General features: G+C 47.0%; 1 protein-coding gene across 1 annotated transcript in view; it reads right to left on the bottom strand.

The window, feature by feature from the left end:
• ATP8B3 (ATPase phospholipid transporting 8B3) overlaps window positions 1–24,565 on the bottom strand; it is a 1,018,530-nt gene that overhangs the window by 595,595 nt on the left and 398,370 nt on the right. Inside the window, exon 7 of the mRNA XM_073686335.1 lies at window positions 17,004–17,076. Coding sequence (XP_073542436.1) covers window positions 17,004–17,076 — 73 coding nt within the window. The remainder of the gene's footprint in view (window positions 1–17,003; window positions 17,077–24,565) is intronic.

Here is a 24,565-nt window from a genome sequence, read left to right as displayed (position 1 = left end):
GGCGGATTTGCTCCACAGATTCTAACTTTGAAAAACAGGCCTCAGATCTGGCGGAGCGTTTTTGGCAACGCGGTTATAGTAACCGCTGCATCGGCCGTGGATATGCGAGGTCACGGGGTACTCCCCGTAACTATCTGATATACCCTTCCACAATACAAAAACGAGGGACACCGGAGAGGATCCGCTACATCTCCACATTCAATCATGAGTGGGGGGCAATGTGCCGGATCCTCTCCCGTCATTGGAGTGTTCTCGATGCGGAGCCCTCCCTACGTGATTCCTTGGGAAAGTATCCACTAATGACACCTCAGCGGGCTAATAACCTGGGTGATCTGTTGGTTTCTAGTCATTACGTCCCCCCCTTCAAATCCTTTTGGGTCCCGCGGACCCACGGTGGGCACATTTCCGTGCGGCCACTGTGCCGCCTGCGCCAATGTCCTGCAGTGCACGTCTTTCACGGCCTCTGATGGCTCTCCTAAATTTAATATTTGTAATTACATCTCCTGTGGCACCACTCATGTGGTGTATTACGCCACATGTGGGTGCCAATTGATTTATGTGGGACTTACTACAAGGGAGCAAAGAATCAGGGTCCGTGAACACATGCGGGACAATGGTGCGGCTCGGTCTGTGTCCGATCCCCGAGAGCTCAAGACCCTGCCACGTCACTTCAGGGCAGTCCATAATTGTGACCCCCGAACACTGAAAGTGCGAGGCATTGATGTCATACACTTGGGTTCCCGGGGAGGGAATGCCAAGCACCTTCTGACTAGAGATGAGCGTTGTTCTACTCGAACTGTTCGCCAATCTCAAATTCGAGCTGTTTTGGGCGGTGTTCGAGCCGTTCGGCGAACACGAACAATTTGAGAAAAATTCGGCTGTTCGAGGTTATGTTCGATAACTGTTCGTGCACCAAAATCATAACTGGATTTTTTCTCAGTAATGATGAAAATTAATGTTAATACGCAGTTTGAGTGTACAGCGGGGTGGGGGGAGGGGCAGGGGATGGATCTCTGCAGGAACAATGAAGATCTCCATTTTTTTTTCTCTTTCCCGCATTTACAGTGGGGAGGTGCAATCTGTCAGCCTATCAGCAGCGCACACACGGAGCGAAGTGCTTTTTTTCACACAAGCAAGGGCATGTGTCATTGGCAGTGTATGTCACATGTCCTTGCCCTATAAGACCAAGCCATTTTCCCCGTCGCCACCATTTTCTCACTGCTGCAGCTGCGTGTTAGACGGCACCGCTGTTGCTGTGCGCGCTATACCTTGTTAATTTCAAGCCAATTTTCGCACAAATATACAGATAGCTTGGGAGTAGGGAATAGTTGTGATTGCAGTCCTTTTAAGGACTAGGTTACAGCATTTCCTACGACTTTTATCAGGCAGGTCTGTGCTCTTAAATAGATAGGTTGTGGGAGTAAAGACTAATTGTAATTGGAGTCCTTTTCAGGACTAGGTTACATCAGTTCCTATCAGTTTTTGCCAGGCAGGTCTGTGCCAGTGCTGTGCAAGTTTTTTTCACAGCATTTGGCTGAATCTAGCAAAGCTAATCCTTTTAGGCCTATTGCAGAGTGTGTTAGTCAGTGGAGTAGCCTATCTGTGTTGCAAGATATAACACCTGTGTATAGAATACCAATTTTTTTACTGTACCTAGTGAAGTAAAATCTTTTGGGCATAGCATCATTCTATTAGTCCATCTATACTGACCTCCATCAGGTTGCAAACTGCATCTAGCTCTGAAAAAATATTTGGCCTTCTAGCAGTGTGTGGGACTGAATATAATTTTTTTCTGCATCTAGCTCTGAAAAAATATTTGGCCTTCTAGCAGTGTGTCGGACTTTCTCTATTAGTCCATCGATACTGACCTCCATCAGGTTGCAAATTAAAAATAATTTTTATCTGCATCTACAGTACCTCTGAAAAAATATTTGGGCTTCTAGCTGTGTGTGGGACTTGTTGTATTAGTCCATCTATACTGACCTCCATCAGGTTGCAAACTGAATATATTTTTTTCTGCATCTACCTCTGAAAAAATATTGGGCTTCTAGCTGTGTGTGGGTCTTGTTCTATTAATCCATCTATACAGACCTCCATCAGGTTGCAAACTGAATATAATTTTTTTCTGCATCTAGCTCTGAAAAAATATTTGGCCTTCTAATAGTTTGTGGGACTTTCTCTGTTAGTCCATCTATACTGACCTCCATCAGGTTGCAAACTGAATATAGTTTTTTCTGCATCTACCTCTGAAAAAATATTGGGCTTCTAGCTGTGTGTGGGTCTTGTTCTATTAATCCATCTATACTGACCTCCATCAGGTTGCAAACTGAATATAATTTTTTTCTGCATCTAGCTCTGAAAAAATATTTGGCCTTCTAGTAGTGTGTCGGACTTTCTCTATTAGTCCATCTATACTGACCTCCATCAGGTTGCAAATTAAAAATAATTTTTATCTGCATCTACAGTACCTCTAAAAAAATATTTGGGCTTCTAGCTGTGTATGGGACTTGTTGTATTAGTCCATCTATACTGACCTCCATCAGGTTGCAAACTGAATATAATTTTTTTCTGCATCTAGCTCTGAAAAAATATTTGGCCTTCTAGTAGTGTGTGGGACTTTCTCTGTTAGTCCATCTATACTGACCTCCATCAGGTTGCAAACTGAATATATTTTTTTCTGCATCTACCTCTGAAAAAATATTGGGCTTCTAGCTGTGTGTGGGTCTTGTTCTATTAATCCATCTATACTGACCTCCATCAGGTTGCAAACTGAATATATTTTTTTCTGCATCTACCTCTGAAAAAATATTGGGCTTCTAGCTGTGTGTGGGACTTGTTGTATTAGTCCATCTATACTGACCTCCATCAGGTTGCAAATTGAATATAATTTTTTTCTGCATCTAACCCAGCCAATAGTTTTGGCCTAATACCACAGTTTGGCCACTCAGCTCTGCTCGGTTACCATCCATTGTTTTTTTGTGCAAACAACTCCAGAGTTGTGAATTAGTTAACCACCAAAATGAGTGGAAAAAGGCCTGCTGCTGGTGGAAAGGGGAATAGGCGTGTTGGGAAGGGGAAAAAAGGTTGTGTCCGTGGGGTAGGTGTTAAAGCAACAGTAACATCTGCAGAAGAAAGACCATCTTCCAGCCAAACTAAAATGTCTACTTCTTTTAGCGGACAATGTGATAAGATCCCTTTCTTACGGCCACGCCAATCGCTACAAATTCCAGATGAGGCACAAAAACAGCAGGTGCTTCAACGGATATCAAGTGCTCCTTTAAGTGGGCTCTCCTCCACATCAACTTCAACATCACAAATACTCCAGTCCTCAAAGGTGTCACCCAAATCGCACTTGCTTCCTCACAGCTCCCAAATCTCCAGCTGCCCGTCTGAGTATGAGGTAGAACAGATGGTTGAGTCTGCAGAGCTGTTTACTCATACTATAGCCTGGGAATCAGAGGTCGACTCCAGCGCTTCTGTGAATCCAGACGAGGATATGATCTGCACTGATGCCCAGAATCTTTATGAGTCGGATCCAGGACCAGACGCAGAAGGTTCTGACCATAATGTAGACCCTCATTCCCAAACTGTAACTCCTGTTGGTGGAGACAATGAGGAAGACGATGATAAGACTCAAATACCTGATTGGAGCGACAACTTTAGTTTTTTGTCAGGGCAGGAACAGGTTGGCTCTGAGGACGACGGGTGTGATAACACACAGGGTGATGATGATGAGGTTGGAGATCCCACTTACTGTCAACCCACAGTCAGCCAAGAGATGAGGTCAGCAGAGGAGGTGGAGGAAGATGCTAGTGACGACGAGGTCAGGTTGCGCCTTCCTGGACAGAGACGTAGTACTGGAAGCACGTCAACAACTGCATCCTCAAACACAACTCTGCCTCTCACCACAAGTCGTGGTGGCTCTTCAGGTCGCATGGGTGCTAACCCTTGCATAGCCTGGGCATTTTTTCAGATCGATAAAGATGACCCAACTCGTGTTATCTGTAACATTTGTCAGCAAAAGCTAAGTAGAGGCCAAAAAATACATAGTTTGAGTACTTCATGCATGAACCGGCACATGGACATGAAGAATAAGTTGCAGTAGGAAGCTCAGTGTGCTACAATGCGGCCTAGCCGGCCGGGCCAACCACCGTCTGCCATATCTTGTGCATCCGCGGCCTCTTCATCCTCTTTGACTGGGGGGACAGCAGTCACACCTGTTTTGGGGCGCAGACCTGCCACCTCTTTACCCGCAACAGCCAGCGTGATTGGCAGGTCATCATTTTCTTTGGAGGTGGTAACACCAGCTGGTGTTGAGCGCTGTCCGACATCGATAGCACCACATTTGTATCAAGGCAACCTAACATGTCCGCCTGCATCTTCCTCACAGACCGGCAGTTTGCCGGGGACACCCTTATCAACCCCGTCTAAGCACAATAGCCAGCCCTCGGTCCCTCAGATGTGGACAAGTAAAAGACCATTTCCTCCTAGCCATGAGAAAGCTAAGAGGTTGAATTTCACCATCTGCAAGCTCTTGGCTACAGAAATGCTGCCTTTCCGCCTGGTGGACACAGAGGATTTTCGAGACCTTATGTCCGTCGCAGTGCCCCAGTACCAGATGCCCAGTCGGCACTACTTCTCAAAGAAAGGTGTGCCTGCGCTCCACCAGCATGTCGCACACAACATCACCGCTTCTTTGAGAAACTCTATGTGTGACAGGGTGCATTTCACCACAGACACTTGGACGAGTAGGCATGGACAGGGGCGTTACATGTCGCTGACTGGGCACTGGGTAACTATGGTGACAGCAGGACAAGGGGCTGCTGTCCAAGTCTTGCCGTCCCCACGAGTTGTGCGTCAATCCTCTTTATGTCAAAGTTCCTCCACTGCTTCTGCCTCCTCAACCTCCTCTCGGTCTTCCACCTGCACCCAAAGCCTGTCTGGTCATGCCACAAGCTTTCTAACTGCGCAGAAGGGATCCTGCACACCTCCTTACTATGCTGGCAGTAGGGCTCAACGTCATCAGGCGGTTTTTACATTGAAATGTCTGGGAAATGTGAGTCACACAGCTGAGGAGTTGTGGTCAGCTCTGGAGAACCAATTTCATGAATGGTTGTCTCCAATGGACCTGAAACCAGGGAAGGCCGTGTGCGACAATGCTGCAAACCTGGGTGCGGCCCTTCGCCGGGGCAATGTCACACACGTGCCTTGTATGGCTCACGTGTTGAACCTGGTTGTCCAGCAATTTTTAGCCCACTATCCCAGACTAGATGGCCTTCTGCAGAGGGCACGGTCGCTGTGTGCTCACTTCCGCCGTTCGCATCACGCAGCTCAGCGACTTACATCTCTACAGAAGTCATTGGGCCTGCCACTTCACCGGCTAAAATGCGATGTGCCTACCCGGTGGAATTCAACTCTGCACATGTTGCAGCGACTGTGGCAGCACCGACAAGCCCTGGTGCAATACGTTCTGACGTATAGCCTGGGCCAACGAGATTCAGAGGTGGGGCAAATCACGCTGGAGGAGTGGTCTCAGATCAGGGACCTATGCACCCTTCTGCACAGTTTTGAAATGGCGACGAAGATGTTTAGTGCTGACGATGCCATTATCAGCATGACTATTCCGGTGATTTACATGCTGGAGCACATGTTAAACAGAATTCGGAGTCAGGTGGTGGCACAAGAGGAGGTGGAGGAAGTAGAGGAGGAGGAGTTGTATGCGGAAGGGCTAACATCTGCAAGGTCCAGACGGTCGGCAGCACCAAGGCGGCAGGCATGTGAGGGTGGGGGAGATGGTTTTACCAGGGCGCATGGTAGCAGCCAAACTAGTGAGGAAGGTGCAGGAGCCCAGGAAGAAGTGGAGGACGAACTGATGGAAGACTCATCAGATGAGGGAGACCTTGATCACATTTCTGTTGTGCGAGGTTGGGGGGAGAGGACAGAGGAAGGAAGCATGATTGTTACCTCGCCACCAACACAACAGGGACTTGGTGCTCCTGGATGCGCAACACACATGAGTGCCTTCTTGCTGCACTACCTGCAACATGACCCTCGAATTGTGAGAATTAGAAATAATCCTGACTACTGGGTTGCCACACTGTTAGATCCCCGGTACAAAAGTAAATTTGCAGAAATTATTCCTGCCATAGAAAGGGATGCACGCATGCAGGAGTATCAGCAGAGACTGTTGCAGAATCTTACATGTGCTTTTCCACAAAATACCAGTGGTGCACGTAGTGAATCTCACAGTTCCAACTTGCCAACCGTGGGACCGTCAAGTGTTCAGCACTCAAACCGTAACAGAACCACAGTATCTGCTGGTAACATCAATTTTGCGGAATCATTTCACCACTTTTTTAGCCCATCCTTTGCAAGGCCACAGGAGACAAGAAGTCTGACACATAGTCAACGCCTAGAGACGATGGTACAGGAGTATCTCCAAGTAAACATTGAAGCCACGACTGTGTCACTGGACCCTTGCTCTTTTTGGGCTTCCAATCTGGATAAATGGCCAGAGCTAGCCACTTACGCCTTGGAGATCTTGTCATGCCCCGCAGCCAGCGTTCTGTCTGAACGTGTGTTCAGCGCTGCTGGTGGTGTGCTGACAGATAAGCGCACGCGGCTCTCCACTGATAATGTAGACAGACTCACGTTCATAAAGATGAACAAATCATGGATCCGAAACGACTTTTCTACCCCTGTGTCATCCTGGGGAGAGTAAAAGCTTGATGATTGGTTAAAATCACCCTACCAACCGTTTTAAGCTTTCAAATTACTAATCATGTTTATCTGCATCCTGGCTGGAAAATAATTTGGGCTTTGTAGCAGTGTGCAGCACTGATCCTATTAGGCCATCTATACTAAAGCTTCACCAGATTTAAAATTAATAATAATTTTTAGCTGCATCTAGCCCGGAAAATAATTTTGGGGCTCCGAGATGCGCAAGACACATAAGTGCCTTCTTGCTGCACTACCTGCAGCATGACCCTCATATTGTCAGAATTCGAAGTAATCATGACTACTGGGTTGCCACACTCTTAGATCCCCCAAACTTTTCGATCAACCTTTTCATTTTAATAAAGACCAAAAAAATGGTCATTTTTGAAATTATAAGCATTAGCAGGTTGTTAGAAACTGAAATCAAACAGTTTTCAACTCAAAACTTTATTCTAGGTGATGTTACATTTTCACATAGGACCCCTTGTTCGAAAGGAGCTTCTGAACTCTCTCGTCCATTGAATTTGTCAGGTTTTGGATGGTTTCTGCTTCAATTGTTTTGCATGAGGACAGAATACCCTCCCAGAGCTGTTGCTTAGATGTGAACTGCCTCCCGCCATCATAGACACTCCTTTTAATGATGCTCCAAAGGTTCTGAATGGGGTACAGGTCAGGGGAGCATGGGGGTCACACCATAAGTTTGTCCCCTTTTATGCCCATATCAGCCAGAGATGCAGATGTTTTATGTGCAGCATGAGATGGTGCATTATCATGCAGAAAAATGATCTTGCTGTGAAATACACGGTTCTTCTTCTTGAACCATGGCAGGAAGTGCTGTTTGAGAAAATCCACATACATTATGGAGTTCATCTTTAGCGCCTTCAGGGATCCTAAAGGGGCCGACAATCTCTCTCCCCATGATTCCAGGCCAAAACATTACTCCACCTCCTCCTTGTTGGCGCTGTAGCCGTGTTTGCATGGGGTGTCCATCAACCAGCCATCCTCCACTCCATCCATCTGGACCATCGAGCGCTGCACGGCACTCATCCGTGAACAAAACAGTTTTGAAATCAGTCTTCATGTAATGTTTGGCCCACTGGAGCCGTTTCTGCTTGTGTGAAGTGGATAGAGGAGGTCGACAGGATGGCGTATGCACAGCTGCAAACCTCTGAAGGACCCTGCATCTTGTTGTTCGGGGGACGTTGGAGGCACAAGCAGCTTCAAAAACTTGTCTGCTGCTATGACAAGGCTTTTTTGCCGCTGCTCTTCCAACCAGACGTAATTGCCTGTAGGAAAGAGTCCTCAATTTGCCCTTATCAGCACGCACACGTGTGTACTGTGAATCAGCTACATACTTCTTGATTGCCAAGACACTTCATCCTGATCATCGCACAATGTTGATTGTAGTCATGCCTTGACCTAAACACTCCACAATTTGTTGCTTCTCAGCAGCCGACACATCCTTTTTCTTTCCCATTTTGGCAGAAAATGTAGGCTGCTTAATAATGTGAGACAGCCTTGTTAAGTAGTCTTGCCTTTCATTGGACACACCTGCCAAACTAATTAGCACAGGTGTCTGCAATTGCTTACAGTGATATAAAGAGCCCTGACACACATCACCATCAATGAGTTTAACTGACAAACAAACAAATTCTTCCCTTATCACTCCTAAACACTTTTTGCATAATAATTTGGAACGCAGTGTACATGTGGTTTTCCACAAAACACCAGTGGTTCACGTAGTGAATCTTACAGTTCTAACTTGCCAACCGTGGTCTGTATGGAGTTGTTCAATAAAGGGCCCAAAATTAAGATAACATAGATGGGAGAGGTCTCTATGAATAGGAATTCCTAAGTATTTGATACCCTGTGAGGGCCAGGCAAAGGGAAAGTTGGACTGGATGGAATCCTATATGGATTTGGGGAGGGAGACATCGAGGGCCTCAGACTTCGCTGCATTGATTTTAAAATTTGACCATGTAACAAAGTGATCTATTTCAGCCATAACAGCATGGATGGATATATGTGATTGAGTGATATATACTAGGACATCATCAGCAAATAGAGAGCACTTGTACTCGGTGCCTCCCACCTCAATCCACCTAATATTGGGGTTATGGCGAATTGATGAGAGCAGGTGCTCCGTCACTAGGATGTATAAGAGAGGGGACAGAGGACATCCCTGCCTTGTCCCATTGGTGATTGTGAAAGGTGATGAAAATGTTCTGATGCACCCCCTGGGCCTTGGGACACCCGGAGCCGGACCCTTTTTGGTGGATGCTGGTGGTTGTAGTCTTCGTGGCGGCGACCCGGTTCCGTGGCTCAGGGTGGTCAAACCAGTGGCGGAACTATTTATGTGGTTTTGATGTTTAAATGTCCGACTACGCCACCCGTGGATTGCGGTCAGAGTGAACCGCCGCTGCAGGGCAGACCGCTGAGGCTGGTGTTGTGGGTGCAGCAGAGCGTAGCATAACTCCCCACGGGAGGAGTATAGCCTCAGGGCAGTGTATGCGGAGGATGGGGGTGATGGTGCAGGGCAGCAGCAGTAACGACACGGAGTCAGTGATGCAGTCCAGGGCCTTTACTCACAGTTCTTATTATCCAGACCACGTCTGCAGGTAACGGCTGCCCACGTCGTACTGTGCTCACCAGGTGAGGGGCTCAGACAACTCCCAGATAACTTTGGAGCGCTTCACAGGACCCCCTTTGTGTGTCCTTTGTCTGGCCTTTCTTACCAACCCTTCTGTCCGGCTGCCTCGGGCCTCCTCTTGGTAAACTTGGCGCCAGTTTCCCTGACCCTATGTGGTGCCTTCCTAGCGGGTGTAGCGAGGGGCTGCGCCACATAAAATGTCACAGCCTCCGGTTTCTAGCTGAGGGTCGTTTCCTGCCTCCACTAGTTTCGGGGACCGGTCTCCCCCTTTGGCCTGACCCCTCCACGCAGGTGGATTCGGGCGTGCGGTGGCGACTCGCCCGTCCGCACCCCTGGGATCCCTTCATTCCTCGTTCCTGGAGCCTTCTCCGCTCCTCTTCCTTCCTTCTCCCTCTTCCAGGCCTGGGCCTCTGTTACTAGGCCCGCCTCCGGAGCAGAGCTCATGCAGAGCCCCTGCTCCCTGCCACTTCTGCTCAGACTTCTCTGCACTGAACTAAGATGGTGCCCACCTTTTATACTCCCTTCTCAATGCACCCAGGAACTGCTTCCTCCCTGCTCCTGCACTACAGGGTTCCCCTTCCTCAGTGTTCCCTCCCCCCACTCCAGCCAGGGACAGGGACTGTCGTGCCCATCTCAGAGGCATATTGGTCGCCCTGCCCCACGGCAATGTGGTGTAATGCATGCAGGTGTCGGGTCCTGATCCACACTCCATCCTTACCTGAGAGTGAGATATCACACCTCTGGGTGAGGTGCAATACCTCTGTAGCAACCGAGCCCTCAGGGTGCTACAGTTCCATTTATCTTCAGCCTAGGTGACGTATTGTGATACAGGGCCGTGATTTTGGCTATAAAATGGTCCCCTAGACCCCTACCCCAAGCTTTTTAAGAGAATCATATATGGCGTGCCAGGAGACTCTATGGAATGCTTTCTCAGCATCCAACGAGAGTATCTAATTACAAATTTTTAACTGCATCTAGCCCAGGAAATACTTTGTGCCTAGTAGCAGTGTCTGCTAGTCAGCGGATTATCCTGGCTGTTAAGCAAGCTACACCACCTGTAGTTTAGACACTTAATTTTTTCAAAGGAAATGCTTCGGGACCATGGGATACTCAGTGAAGAGCATCAGGAGGCACCCCAAGGCATAGGGGCTGGGACTGGCAGTAGGATGCCTTGCGGTGGACAGCCGAGCTCGATCCTTATAAAAGCTTTTTAACTGCAGCAGCTTTAGTGGACGCTACTGGAGCTGGAATTACGCGGCTGCTGGCATGAGACTTGCCCTCCAATAGATCCTTGTAAATGGATTTAAAGTGTATTCATTCAAATTAGAGAGACAATTTAAATTAAAAAGCTTAGAGCTGCCTCCACCACAGGGGGGCTCGCTCGACCCACCAGCGGACAGGCACCAGTATTGGGAGAGGGGGGCTGGCCATCAGGGTTCACCGCGGCTCTGGCACAAACCCGGCGACACGGAGGTGGCACGGGCAGGAGCGGACTGGCCGTGTCGGCTTCTCACTTTTTGGATTTTAGAAGGGCATGACATGCCTATATCTGTGTCTCCCCCTCCTTTTACTCCTCCACCTCTTTTCTTTTCGCATGACTATATGTACTTGTCACTTTTCCATGTGTTAGTTATGTCTTCTGAGCAGTTTGTCAGCTTTTGGACACCTTTGAAGGTGTTTTCTATGTGTTTCTATGTGTTTTTGTTTGCCTGCCATTGGTTTTAACGGTGTTCGAAGGTGTTCGACGAACAGTTCGACGAACAGTTCGGCGAACACACGGGTGTTCGACGAACCGAACCGAACTCGAACACTACGGGGGTGGCTCAACACTACTTCTGACCCAAAAAGAGGCCAGATGGATTGTCACTTTGGACACCGTTGCTCCGCGGGGCCTGAATGAGAATTTGGGGTTTTCGTCATTTCTCTGAAGTGGGATATTTACCTCCCTTTGGGAATAACATCTAACATTTAATATGGTAATTATATATTGCAAAAAACTCTTTTGCTCTCCTGTTGGCCCTATGGGTATTTTTGTATATGGGACTTTACTATGGTCATATGTTTTTATTGGGTGACTTTATTCTTGTGATTGATTTTATTTATTATCTTTCCATATTTAGTGATTTTGCCTTATGGACCCTCTACTTTGCTCCACTCCATCTGTGGTTGCTGACCCAAGCTTATGGATCCCCGTCAGTCTTATACAGAAATGGACTAGATGGAGGACGCCCCCATATGAATACACTCCTCCTTCAAGTTGCCCCCCCCCCCCTTTTGTGTGGTTGTGCCTTTATGGTTACTTGTATACATATGAGGACTACTTTGCCTCATTTGCATATTTTTCTTTTGGGATGTATAGAATCAGAATCTGTGTATGTATTTGGAGATTTTTGACTCCCTATTAATGTTATTGAAGTCAGATGCATACATCCTGTTGAAAATAGATACTTTATTTTGTGGCCATATTTACCTTGGAGAAAAGCTCCATCCATTCCACATTATCTTCTTGGCTCTTCAGTCATCCTAGGATGCGGTGCGCATGCGCCGGGTTTCTTGCGCTCCGTGCCTGCGCCCGGCTGTCTCTATGCCCTCGGCATGTCATCGGGATATGTGCACTCCAGCACTCCCGGACACGCGCCGACATCATGACGGGTGGGACACTTTGCGGGGAGGCGCTGATAACCCTGGCGCATGCACCGTGAGTATCGGCTGATGAGCGACCATCTTGGCCGATCACATGATCACACATGTGATCGTTTTGGGGGCGTATATAAGAGGTCCTTGCAGCTCTATCACATATGCCTCTTGAAAAAGCTAAATCCATTGGCGAAACGTACGTCGAGGCTCTAATTTGGCCACTGTCATGTCTCTGCACTGTTCCCCCCTGAGCTGGACCCCCGCCTATTGGGTGAGTGACTGTGTTCTTTCATGGAATCGACTATGATAGTCTATTACAACTACAATTGAGTGATTGGTTTATTTGATTCCTCCTGTGTTTTTCCATTATTGTGCACTGTCTACTGGGGCCCTGTGGGGAAATACTTCTTTCTTTCCCCTGTTTCTCGGTTTAAGCTCAGTAATTGAATATGACCCATATATCCACATGTTTACACTTTGATAATACTATTTATAATTGATGTATCACTTTTTAATGAATCATATATTAATAAAGTCTTTTTATGCCATTATACTCGTGGGTTCTCCTGTGTTTATATGTTTTTGAGTAGGCACAAATATGCGGTGATGGGGGATGAGTTGTTGATTTTCCAGACCCCCTACCCGCAAGGATTATGATGTGGGCCGAAGTTTGTCTATTCAAACAATAAATCGGTATTCTCACCGATTTAAAAAATCGAAATAAAAAGCAATTAATATGTACTCCAAAATGGTACCAAAAAAATCTTCAAGTCGTCACACAAAAAATAAGTTATCATGCAAATATGTTCACCAAAAGATAAAAACGTTACAGCTCTCAGAATATGGCAATGAAAAAATATTTTTTTTTAATACAAAAAGCATTTTTACCATGTTATAGTAGCAAAATATAAAAAATGATATAAATCTGGTATTGTTGTAATCATACCGACCCAAAGAATAAAGCCGTCTAATCACTTATACTGCCCGAAAAACGGCATAAAAATTAAAATAAGAACTATTCTTGTCCTGGTTTCTATTTGTTCATTCTACCTCCCAAAAATCAGAATAATTTTCTGTTTACATTTATCCTGTGCTCTCCACTAAGAGCTTACATCAGGGTTTCTGTAAATGCCCAAAAACGTGATTTATACGAAACCCCAACAGAACCACTCACTATAATGAGGCAGATGGAATGACTTTGGACTTCGCCTGGTCCCGGTTCTGGCAGTGTCATGTTATTTTAGGCGTCCTTTTAACACACAAGTATGGATGACCACAGTTCTGTGCACACTTAGAAAGATGGATACCACCGGAACAGACAGCAAATGGAGTACAAAGTGTCTCTGTCTGCCTCATTATAGTGAGTGGTTCTGTCGTGGGGTTTGTCTGAATCGCGTTTTTGTGGGATGTTCACCGAATTTTCGACATAAGTGCTCAGACACAAGAATTTGAGCCTAGCCTCATACTGATATGGATCAAAAAATATTATGTACCCCAAAATGTTGGCAATAAAAACTCTAACTTACCATGCACAAAAGCAGCCCACATTCAAGTCCATCATCTGTTACTGAAAATATAAGAGGTTCCCACGATACTGGTAAAACAAAGACTCTAGAAAAGAACTATGAAATAAAATCCACTGAAATAAAATCCACTGAAATCTGCGCTCCCAAAGTCAAATGCCCCCACTCCTTCTGAGCCCAACTGTGCCTAAACCGCAGTAAATGGTCACATGTTTGGCATTACTGTAGTGTGGAGAGCCCAATTAAAAATTTACGGGGTGTGAGTCTCCAGAAGCACAAGCTGGGCAGAATGTATGGGGGCGCTACAACATATGGGACTACTACACTGTATAGGGCAGGGGTCTCAAACTCAGCTGGGCATATGGGCCGCACACGGAAAAACATTTAATTTGGGGGGCAGCATTATTTGCATGACAAAGTGACATTTTTAGTGATACCATTTTATTTTCTATACACCTTTTGAACTGGTCCTCATCTGGCAGACATGGTCTCCCCTCCAGGTCCCCCATATTGCAGACATGGTCTCTCCTCCACTTCCCCCATATTGCAGACATGGTCTCCCCTCCAGGTCCCCCATATTGCAGACATGGTCTCCCCTCCAGGTCCCCCATATTGCAGACATGGTCCCCCCTCCAGGTCCCCCATATTGCAGACATAGTCCCCCCTCCAGGTCCCCCATATTGCAGACATGGTCCCCCATATTGCAGACATGGTCCCCCATCCAGGTCCCCCATATTGCAGACATGGTCTCCCATCCAGGTCCCCCATATTGCAGACATGGTCTCCCATCCAGGTCCCCCATATTGCAGACATGGTCCCCATATTGCAGACATGGTCCTCATATTGCAGACATGGTCTCCCATCCAGGTCCCCCATACTGCAGACATGGTCCCCCATATTGCAAACATGGTCCCCCATCCTGGTCCTTATCTTGCAGACATGTCCCCCATCCAGGTCTCCCCCAATACTGCGCACAGGGTCCCCGTCTCCCCAATACTGCGCACAGGGTCTCCGTCCCCCCAATACTGCGCACAGGGTCCCAGTCCCCCCAATACTGCGCACAGGTTCCCCTGTGGTGTATTTCACATGACAGAGAAAACAAAAAGATTCTCACATGTCCTCCGTTCCCTCGGCGTCCTTTCTGCACCTGTGGTCCGCAGGCACAGACCCCGTAATGATCGCGGCTTTCTCCAGCAGCCGCCGACATCAGCGCTGTAATGCAGTGTATTGCCGCGCAGAGACCGGCTCTCTGCACAGCAATACCAGTGTCAGCTGCCGGCCTATCAGAGGCCAACAGCTGAACTGTGCGCATGGCAGTGACGTCATACGCTGCTGCGCTGGGACGCAGATGTCAGATGCTGGCCTCTGATAGGCCGGCTGCTGACACTGGTATTGCTGTGCAGAGAGCCGGTCTCTGCGCAGCAATACACTGCATTACAGCGCTGATGTCGGCAGCTGCTGGAGAGAGCCGCGATCGTTACGGGGTCTGTGCCTGCGGGCCGCAAGAAGCAGCTGGAGGGGCCGCATGGGGCCCGTGTGTTTGAGACCCCTGGTATAGGGCATTAAGCTGGCCACTAAGCTGGCATATTTGCAATTCTCCAGAAAAAAACCTGGAGTGCATGTTGCAAAGTGAAAACACATGTAGGGCCAAAATAGTCACTGCAGCTGTAGATGAATTAATTGAGAGGTGTAATTTCTACAATGGGGTCACTTTTGGGGTGTTTTCCGATGTTCTGGCACCTGAGGGGCTCCGCAAATGTCACCCACAAACTATTCTAGCAAAATCTGTGCTATAAAAACAAATAGCGCTCCTTCCTTCTCAGCCTTGCAGTGAATCCTAACAGTAACGTCTGATGACATATGGGACATCACAGTGTTCAGGAAAAATTTGGCAACAAATTGTGGGGTCCAGTTTCACCTTTTAACCCTTGTTTAACCCGGAAAAAAAAAATTACATTTTTTACCACTAAAATGTTCCCACGTTACTGGTTGAACAAAAACTCTGGAAAAGCGACATGGCTACCGCCCTCTCAAATGAAATCCAGTGAAAATCTGCACTCCCAAATCCAAATGTCCCCCTCCCTCTGAGCCCCACTTTTTCCTGACTGCAGTAAGCGGCCACATGTTTGTCATTATTGTAATGGGGAGAGCCCAATTAACAATTTACGGATTGCATGTCGCCAGAAGCTGGGCACAATGTATGGGGGCGCTAGAATGTATGGGGGTATTACACTGTATAGGGACACAATGTATGGTCACTAAACTGGCATATTTTCATTTCTCCAGAATAAAGCATGACATGGATGTTCCAAAATAGTCACTGCAGTCGTTGATGAATTCATTGAGAGGTGTACTTTCTACAATGGGGTCACTTTTGAGATTTCTCTCCTGTTCTGGCACCTTAGGGGCTCTGCAAATGTCCCCCGCAAACTATTCTAGCAAAATCTGTGCTCCAAAAGCCAAATAGTGCTCCTTCTTTCTCAGCCCTGACCTGTGGCCTAACAGTTAGTTCTGACAACATGTGGTGTATCACCACGTTCGGGAGAAATTGCACAATAAATTGTGGGGTCCAGTTTCACCTATTTACTTGTGTAACTGACAAATTAACAACTAAAATGTCATATTGCCACGACGTCCCAATAAAATTCTGTGAGGCATCTGTGGCTTCCAAATATTCACTAGACCACTAGATGAATTCCTTAGGCAGTTATGTTTCCAAAATTGGGTCAGCTGTGGATGTTTCTGCTTTAGAGAAACCTTAGAGGCTCTGCAAGTGCAACATGGTGTTCAAATTTGCTTTCCAAAAATTAAACAGTGCTTTTTGTAATCATTGTCCCAAACATTAGTTTTTGACCACATGTGGGGTATCATATTTGGAAGAAATTTCATAACAATTATAGGGTCCATTTTCTCTTATTACCCCTCATGGAAATTATAAATTTGGCTCTAAAACAGAATTTTAATGAAAAAAAAAAAATTTTGTTTTCACAACTAAATGTTATAAAGTTTCATAAAATCACCTGTGTGTTATAAATGCTGAATACACACCTAGATTAATTCCTTGAGGGGTCTAGTTTCCAAAATGGGGTCATTCATGTGGGTTTCTGCAGTTTTGGCATATCACGGGCCCTGCAAATGCGACATAGCATTCACAATCTATTCCAGCCAAATTTACACTCCAAAAATCAAATAGCGCTCTTTCCTTTCCAAGCCCTGCCATGTGCCCAAACAGCAGTTTTTGACCACATATGTCTTATCATCGCATTCAGTAGAAATTGTGTAACAAATTATGGGGTCAATTTTCTCCTATTATCCCTTTATCCACATTTTAAATGGTTCTGGGGTCTATGTGATCAACATGATCATGGATATATTCCTTCTCTTGGGTAGCAGACAAAAAAGAGAAATTACCCTAAGTTGGATATATTATGCATGTTTACATATCCACAAAAATAAGGAGCGGTGCAGTCACTTACAGGAACAAAATCATCTTTTTGTAGACGAATAATGTCTCCAACCTGGATGTCCTTCCATTTCTCTAATAGGAAGCTAAAGATTAAAAGAAAAAAAAACATGTTTAAGTATATGTTAAGAAAATGTAAACCATAAAAAAACAAAAACAAATGACCAGCACCTCTGAACAGAATAAAGAAAGTGTGAACAAGTGCAAGCTGCTTTGACTGCATAATATACAAACAAAAGAATACAGCAGTAAGTGCTAAAATGTATGCAAACATTAAATATATGAAATTCGGACTGCATTACTTCAATATAGAATATACTTATAAAAATGAAGGTACTTAGCGCATAAATTGGCCAATTCATGAGAGCCCACCAGCCTCAACAAGGCATACCTTTCTTTGATGGCACCCTAACCTAATATCCTGTCTCTCCTAGGCTAAAAGCCTACAAATTTAAAGGGCAGGTAGGATCCAGAACTAATTAAAAACAGCCTCCAACTGGAGGAGTGCACAATCGGAAAAGGAGGCAGTAAAAAGCTCCATTAGTATGCTATAAAAAAAACTGACCAGCACCTCCAAACAGAATAAAGGAGGGGGTAGGAGTCGGGTGTAGCTAGAAGGAAGCCCCCCATGACTGGGATTGGCCGGGAGGAGCTGAGTTTGGAAGATGCGGGGGGTTAGGATTGCTTGAGGACATATGGGGGCGGGCATTAAAAGAGTTGAGGGGTGGTCTGTGGGAATAGTGCGGGAAGGTGCCATTCTCCAGGGGGACCCGAACAGTGAAGACCCCATATCATACAAATCCCTACCTTTATGGAGTCCGTGGAATCATTGGTGGTCCAGCAGCGGGACACGGCCCATTACAGAGATGGAGGCTGGCTGGCGTACCAGCTGTCAGCCTTGTTGGGGGCAGCACACGCGGAGGATGAGGCATCGGGACCCAGCGGGAGAACAAGATGATCGCGGCCTCTGAAGCGGCTGTTGCCCGAGGTATTTGCGGGCAGCAGGCGGCAACTGCGGAGCCCTTCACGGGACCCTACGGGTAGCGAGCAGCACAGTGCGGTGCCACGCCGCCATGCTCGCACCGGCAGGAATCCGCACAGCCGGACTGCGGGCTCTGGACGGCATGGAACGGGGTCGGCGCGGAGATGCAGGCTGCACAGGAAGTGCGGCCTGCGGCAGCAGCGCAACCCGGACCGGATGTCAGGGCAGCGCCTAGCAGAGACATCCCTGCATCAGGCAGACCTGTCTGCACCCGACGCAACATCGGAGATTGGAGGCATGCAGCGGTGGAGACGGCGGGACGCACAGCTGGAACGGCAGGTAATCCTCGCGATGCTCCTGTCGGGGTACCTGCCAGACTGAGTGGGAGACTCACCATACAGCGGCGATCTGAGGGCAGGCAGCAGCAGGGAGGAGCAACTCTGCCAGCTCTTCAGCCTGCGGCGGGCGACAGAAGGGAGATGCCTGGCAGTCACATTCCATCCAGCACGGGCCAGGCTGGTCGGTCCGGGTCTGGGGGCGATCGGGGTCACAGGCCTGCTAAGCGGAGCAGAGTGTGGACAAGCAGGAGGCGAACCTCAGGCGTGGGAGCACCAGCGGCTGTTGCAGGCGCTCGGGTCCCCCCCGGTGATGAGGAGGCCGGGGGCGCAGGCCTGGAGCATGGCCGCCAATTGGAAGGATCGGATTTGGAACAAGGAATCGACAACTCACAGGATCGGCAGGACTTAGGATTGTCGGCTGGCGGGTACACAGCACCTGCGCAGCTACGTGAGTATGATTATATGTCTGGTTTGTTGCCACAGGGGCTGTATCACAAGGGTTAGCGAGTAGTCAATTAGTAGGGTACGATGGGAGGAATGTGGGTGGGCCGAGTGGGGCACAGCTACCGCGGCTTAGTGATATTTTACGCACTATGTCGCAATTCTTGCTGAGGTTAGACGGTGGGACAGCAGGTGAGACGGGGGTCTCGCCCGTGAGAGCTTGATTGCCTGGGCAGGCGGCGGCGCAGCGGGCTGGGCCTGAAGGGGTCAGGTCAATAGTTGCTAGCGAGGAGGTGTCCTCCAGGGTTTTGGTATCGAAAAAGAAAAAGGCTATATTGTAAAGCTGGATGACAGGGCAAGGGGTGAGGTGTACGTGTGTTTTGAGGGGCCTTTGGGGGCACATTTTAAAAAAGAGGGAAGGGAAAAAATTTGGCGGGATGAGTATGTTGAAATTTTCTCCCTCCTCCCCTTGGAAAAGTTCAATTTAGATAAGGGAAAGAAGGACGATAGCAAAAAGGAGGAGGAAGAAAAGCGGAGGTGGCGATTGATTCCCCAGACGTTTGTAAATTGGTTGCAAGCGTTCGCAATATTGGCTAGCGTTATCGGGGAGAAGTTTCCGGAAAATTGCTCCGGTATATTTTGTTATTTGGATTCTATAGGGGAGGCCCACCATATATACAGGGGGCAGACATGGTTACGTTACGACGAGCAGTTCAGGCACAGGAAGGCGGTGAGGCCAGAAATTAAGTGGGATCAGAAGGACATAGGGTTGTGGCTTAAGGTAATGGCTCCGGCCAGGTATGGGCAGTCCTTTCACGGGAGCGGAGACAGTGGTAGTCAATCGTCTGGACATAGGGGGGTAACGCACAGACGCAGGGTGGAAAAGAAAAATCGGGAACGTGTTGGCAGTTTAATGACAGCCAATGCAAGTACGGCAACAGCTGTAAGTTCAAACACGTGTGTTCCCATTGTAACGGGAGTTCCAACAGCGACTCTAAATGTTTCAAGAAAGGAAAAGGGAAGCTTTCAGTGGGTCCTGGTCAAGGGGGAGACTCCAATGAAACTTCCCGGTATGGCCCCCTTTCTAAGTAGATATCCAGATCTGGAAAAAGCGGATGTTATTAGGCACTGTTTTTTAGAAGGTTTTAGGATTCTTCCACCCGCACATAGAGTTCTTTTTTCACTTAAGAATTTGAGGTCGGCCTTGTTGCATCCAGACGTGGTCAGTGCAAAGTTGTCTAAAGAGGTGGAGTTGGGTCATATGGTGGGTCCTTTTCAGCGTTTGCCGGGTAAGGGTGTGATTATTCCTCCTTTGGGAGTTGTGCCAAAGAAGGAGCCGAATAAATTTTGTTTGATCCAGCACTTGTCATATCCGAAAGGGCTTTCGGTGAATGATGGTATTGATCAGGAACTATGTTCGGTGGAGTATACATCATTTGATGCGGGAGTAAAATGGGTGCGCAGGTATGGGCCTGGGTCGTTGCTGGCAAAGACCGACATTGAGTCGGCGTTCAGATAGCTTCCGGTGCACCCGGATAGCATTCCGTTGTTAGGGTGTTTTAAGTACGAGGAGTACTACTTAGATAGATGTTTTCCCATGGGTTGTGCGATTTCTTGTTTGTTGTTTGAAACTTTTAGCACTTTCTTGGAATGGGCGGTACGGGACGTTGCAGGTGTACAGTCGGTCATTCATTATTTGGATGATTTTTTGTTTATGGGTCCTCCAGAATCGTTAGCTTGTGGGAACTTGTTAGCATCTATGTTTTGGGTGGCTAAGCGTTTTGGCGCTCCGCTGGCAGAACAAAAAACAGAAGGGCCTTGTACTGTTTTGAGTTTCTTAGGTATTCTGATTGATTCAGAAAAGATGGAGTGTCGTTTACCGGAGGATAAATTGTTCATGCTGAGGCAGGAGTTGGACAGGGTGGGGAGCTTGCGTAAGATAACGTTGAAGGAGTTGCAATCCCTGTTGGGGAGGTTGAATTTCGCTTGCAGAATTATGCCTATGGGCAGGATTTTTTGCCGCAGGTTGTCCGGGGTGACAGCAGGTGTAAGGGCACCGCACCATTTCATTCGGTTGAACAGGGACCACAGAGATGACTTGGAAGTGTGGAAACATTTTTTGAAAAATTACAATGGGAGGTCGTTAATTCAGCAGGATTTCGTGGACAGTTTTGATTGCGAAATCTTTACGGATGCAGCCGGTGGGGCAGGTTTTGGAGCGTACTGTAAGGGGAAGTGGAGTGTTGGAGAGTGGCTAAAATTGTGGAAACAGTTGGGTTACACAAAAAACTTGGCCTTGTTGGAGTTGTTCCCAATAGTGGTGGTGGTTTCGATTTGGGGGGGAATTTTTCTTGAATAGGAGAATACGCTTTCATTGTGACAATATGGCTGTGGTGGCGGTGATTAACAGTTTGTCGGCCTCATCCCCTCCGGTCATTAAGCTGCTCAGGAAACTCATGCTCAGGTGTCTTGAATTGAATGCTTGGATTTTGGCTGTACATGTGCCGGGTGTTCAGAATTCTATAGCGGATGCATTATCTCGTTTTCAGTGGGACCGTTTCCGGGCACTGGCACCAAAGGCGGAGGACGTGGGAGACGAATGCCCTTCGCACTTGTGGCGACTGATTACGGAGGAGCAGGAAGGCTAATTTGGGAATCTATTGCGAGTAATACCTGGTCTGCTTACGAGGCATCATGGCGAGTATGGCAAAGTTGGGCAGCTGAATGGGGGCCAATTGTAAGCGACGAGGACAGAAGTATGGCGGTTTTGTTTCTGATTGGCAAGGCGTTAGAGATTGGGTGGTCCGGGTCAAGGGTTAGTAAGTTCATGCAGGGCTGGCGGTTTTAAATTACAGGGAGTAGGGGACACCACAAAATCTTTTTTAGTCAGGTAGGCATTAGAGGGTTTCAGGAGGGGCAGACAAACGTAGACCAGTGCCGTTTACTACGTTAGAGGGTTTGGGTGCAGTATTAAGAAGGATTTGTAGTTCTAGTTTTTAGTTGGCATTGTTTAAGTTGGCTTTTTCGTTAGCTTTCTTTGGCGCAATGCGAGTTGGGGAATTGGTGGCGCCAAGTTAAGGCAGGGCGGGGGGACTGCGGGCCGAGGATGTGGGATATTGGGTTGGGGGGGCATTGATTTTTGGATAAGACACTCTAAGACGGATCAAGCTGGAAAAGGCAGGCGTGAGGTATTAAATATGATAAGGCAATGGCAAAAGTAGTTTGTCAAGTTGGTTTATATGTTTTTTGTTAATCATTTTAGGTGTTGCTCCATTGTTAGCCTGGATTTTCGGACATTCGTTCGTGCATTGGGGGGGCACGGCGGGCCGACGTAAGGCCGGACGGTAGGCAACTGGGTTTTGGTAGGGAGCAGATTGTTGTCCGCTGGCTGGGTTTTAAGGGGATGGTGTGGAGTCGGTTTTTGTCTGAATTCCACAAGGCGGCCTGGTTGGATAGAGCACCTGATATCTTGGTGGTTCACATAGGTGGGAACGATTTGAGAACAAGGCCCATTAGAGAATTAATTTGTGATATTCGCTTCGATTTTTTGAGGTTAGAGACAACTTTTCCGGGGTTGCTGACGGTGTGGTCAGACATCGTGCCTAGACAGAATTGAAGGGTGGCGAGATTGTTAAAAGGGATCAATAGAGCAAGGGTGAAGTTGAATAGGGCCATAGCGGCCTTTGTATCCAGGAACAGATGTGTTAGCATCAGACATTTAGATTTAGAGTCCGGAACAGGGAATTTTTGGCTGGCGGATGGTGTTCATTTGAATGCCATCGGAATTGATCTCTGGGCTTTGGCAATACAGGATTGGATTGAAAGGGCATTGTTGGGGTTGGGGCACTCACGAGCCTGAGGTGTCAGGGCTGTGCGTGGTTGGCGGGGGGTGGGGTTCTTGGAGTTGGTACTGATTTGTTGGTACAAGGAATTTGCGAGAATTCCGGGCAGTTTGAAGTTACATGGGGGGTGGTCTGGCAATTTTTGGTCAGGGCTCTGGACGTGGTTTTACCCTGGGAACTCTTAGGTGATTAATCTTTCACGTATTGTGGAAGTATTGTGCCCTCGAGCTGGTGGTGCACGGCTGAGGGTAAGATGGCGGTTGGATTTCTTTTCTGTTATAAAACCCAGACCTATTAGCTCCAAGAACCCTCCGATCTTATTTTATCTGGTATTATTATTGTTAATATGTTAATGTTTGTATGTTAATAAAATGGCCGCTGTGGCCAAAATGTATCCAAAGAATCCATTGGTGAAGTGTGTTTATTCGGGGGGGGGGGGTAAGGTGTAGCGTTGGAGAAGGCGGAAGAAGGTAAATACGGTAAGAAGCCGTACAGGCCGTACCCGGTCAAGGAGGGGGCAGGAGTCGGGCGTAGCTAGAGGGAAGCCCCCCCATGACTGGGATTGGCCGGGAGGAGCTGAGTTTGGAAGATGGGGGGGTTAGGATTGGTTGAGGACGTATGGGGGCGGACATTAAAAGAGTTGAGGGGTGGTCTGTGGGAATAGTGCGGGAAGGTGCCAATCTCCAGGGGGACCCAAACAGTGAAGACCCACCCACTCTCTTCTTTACTGCATTTTTTATAAGTTTTTAGTAATGTGGGGAATAGGGCCAGTTGGCATAGGGAGGTTTTAGATGGGTGGTGATGCTTAGTGACTGTCACAGTGACTGGATTGGTGGGAGGTGGGGTTTTTGGAGTTGGTACTGATTTGTTGGTACAAGGAATTTGTGAGGTCTGGCAATTTTTGGTCAGGGCTCTGGATGGGGTTTTACCCTGGGAGCCCTTAGGTGATTAATCTTTCACGTATTGTGGAAGTATGGTGCCCTCGAGCTGGTGGTGCACGGCTGAGGGTAAGATGGCGGTTGGATTTCTTTTGTGTTTTAAAAGCCAGACCTATTAGCTCCAAGAACCCTCCCCTCTTATTTTATCTGGTATTATTATTATTGTTAATATGTTAATGTTTGTATATTAATAAAATGGCCGCTGTGGCCAAAATTTATCCAAAGAATCCATTGGTGAAGTGTTTTTATTCGGGGGGGTAAGGTGTAGTGTTGGGAAGGCGGAACGAGGTAAATACGGCAAGAAGCCGTACTGGCCGTACCCGGTCATGTAAGTGTGAACAGGCGCAAGCTGCTATGACTGCAAAATATACAAACAAAGGAATATAGCAGCACTCTAAAAGTGCTAAAAAAGAGAAAGTAAAACTGCACAGAATAATAAGTATGAAAATACACATTTCTCTACTTATTTGGATTATAATAGATTTTATTGGTGCTTATTGCTTTATAGACTTCTACTTATTGAAATCAGCAGAAAAAGTCCTTGTCTTCTCTTGTTACAAATTATATAAAGCTGTTATACAAAATAACAGTAAAGAGTGACATGTGCTACCTATGCAATATAATTGTACAGTTAGACTCACACATTTCATAGATATATCTTATAAATTGTCAATACCATTCTTTTTGTGTTTCCATAAATGGCTCTTTTTAAATAAAACGTATAGTTTTCATTGGGATCATATTGTGTTAGACACAAGTAGAGATGAGCAAATCTTTTGAAGTTCAAATTTGCCAGCTCCGACTAATTTTTTGAAAAATTTGATTTGCAACGAATCGATTAGCTGTGAATCACGATACTGCAAAGCCCTAAAGAGACACGTGTAGCCCTCTGAGGTCATCTACCTGACTGTTTAATAGCACACTGCACTGACAGACTTTTTATGCTTTTAAAAATTATAATTTTTAAAATTAAAGTCCAAAACTCATCCCTCTTTTTTGATTAGGTAGACCGTTTTTGTAATTTTGTGTAAGTC

The sequence above is a fragment of the Phyllobates terribilis genome, unplaced genomic scaffold (assembly GCF_046119375.1).
Source record: "Phyllobates terribilis strain yellow unplaced genomic scaffold, ASM4611937v1 Scaffold_1__5_contigs__length_1240528914, whole genome shotgun sequence".
Taxonomy (NCBI): Eukaryota; Metazoa; Chordata; class Amphibia; order Anura; family Dendrobatidae; genus Phyllobates; species Phyllobates terribilis.
Note: the sequence above shows the minus strand (reverse complement) of the source record. Positions and strands in the feature narration are given on the sequence as shown.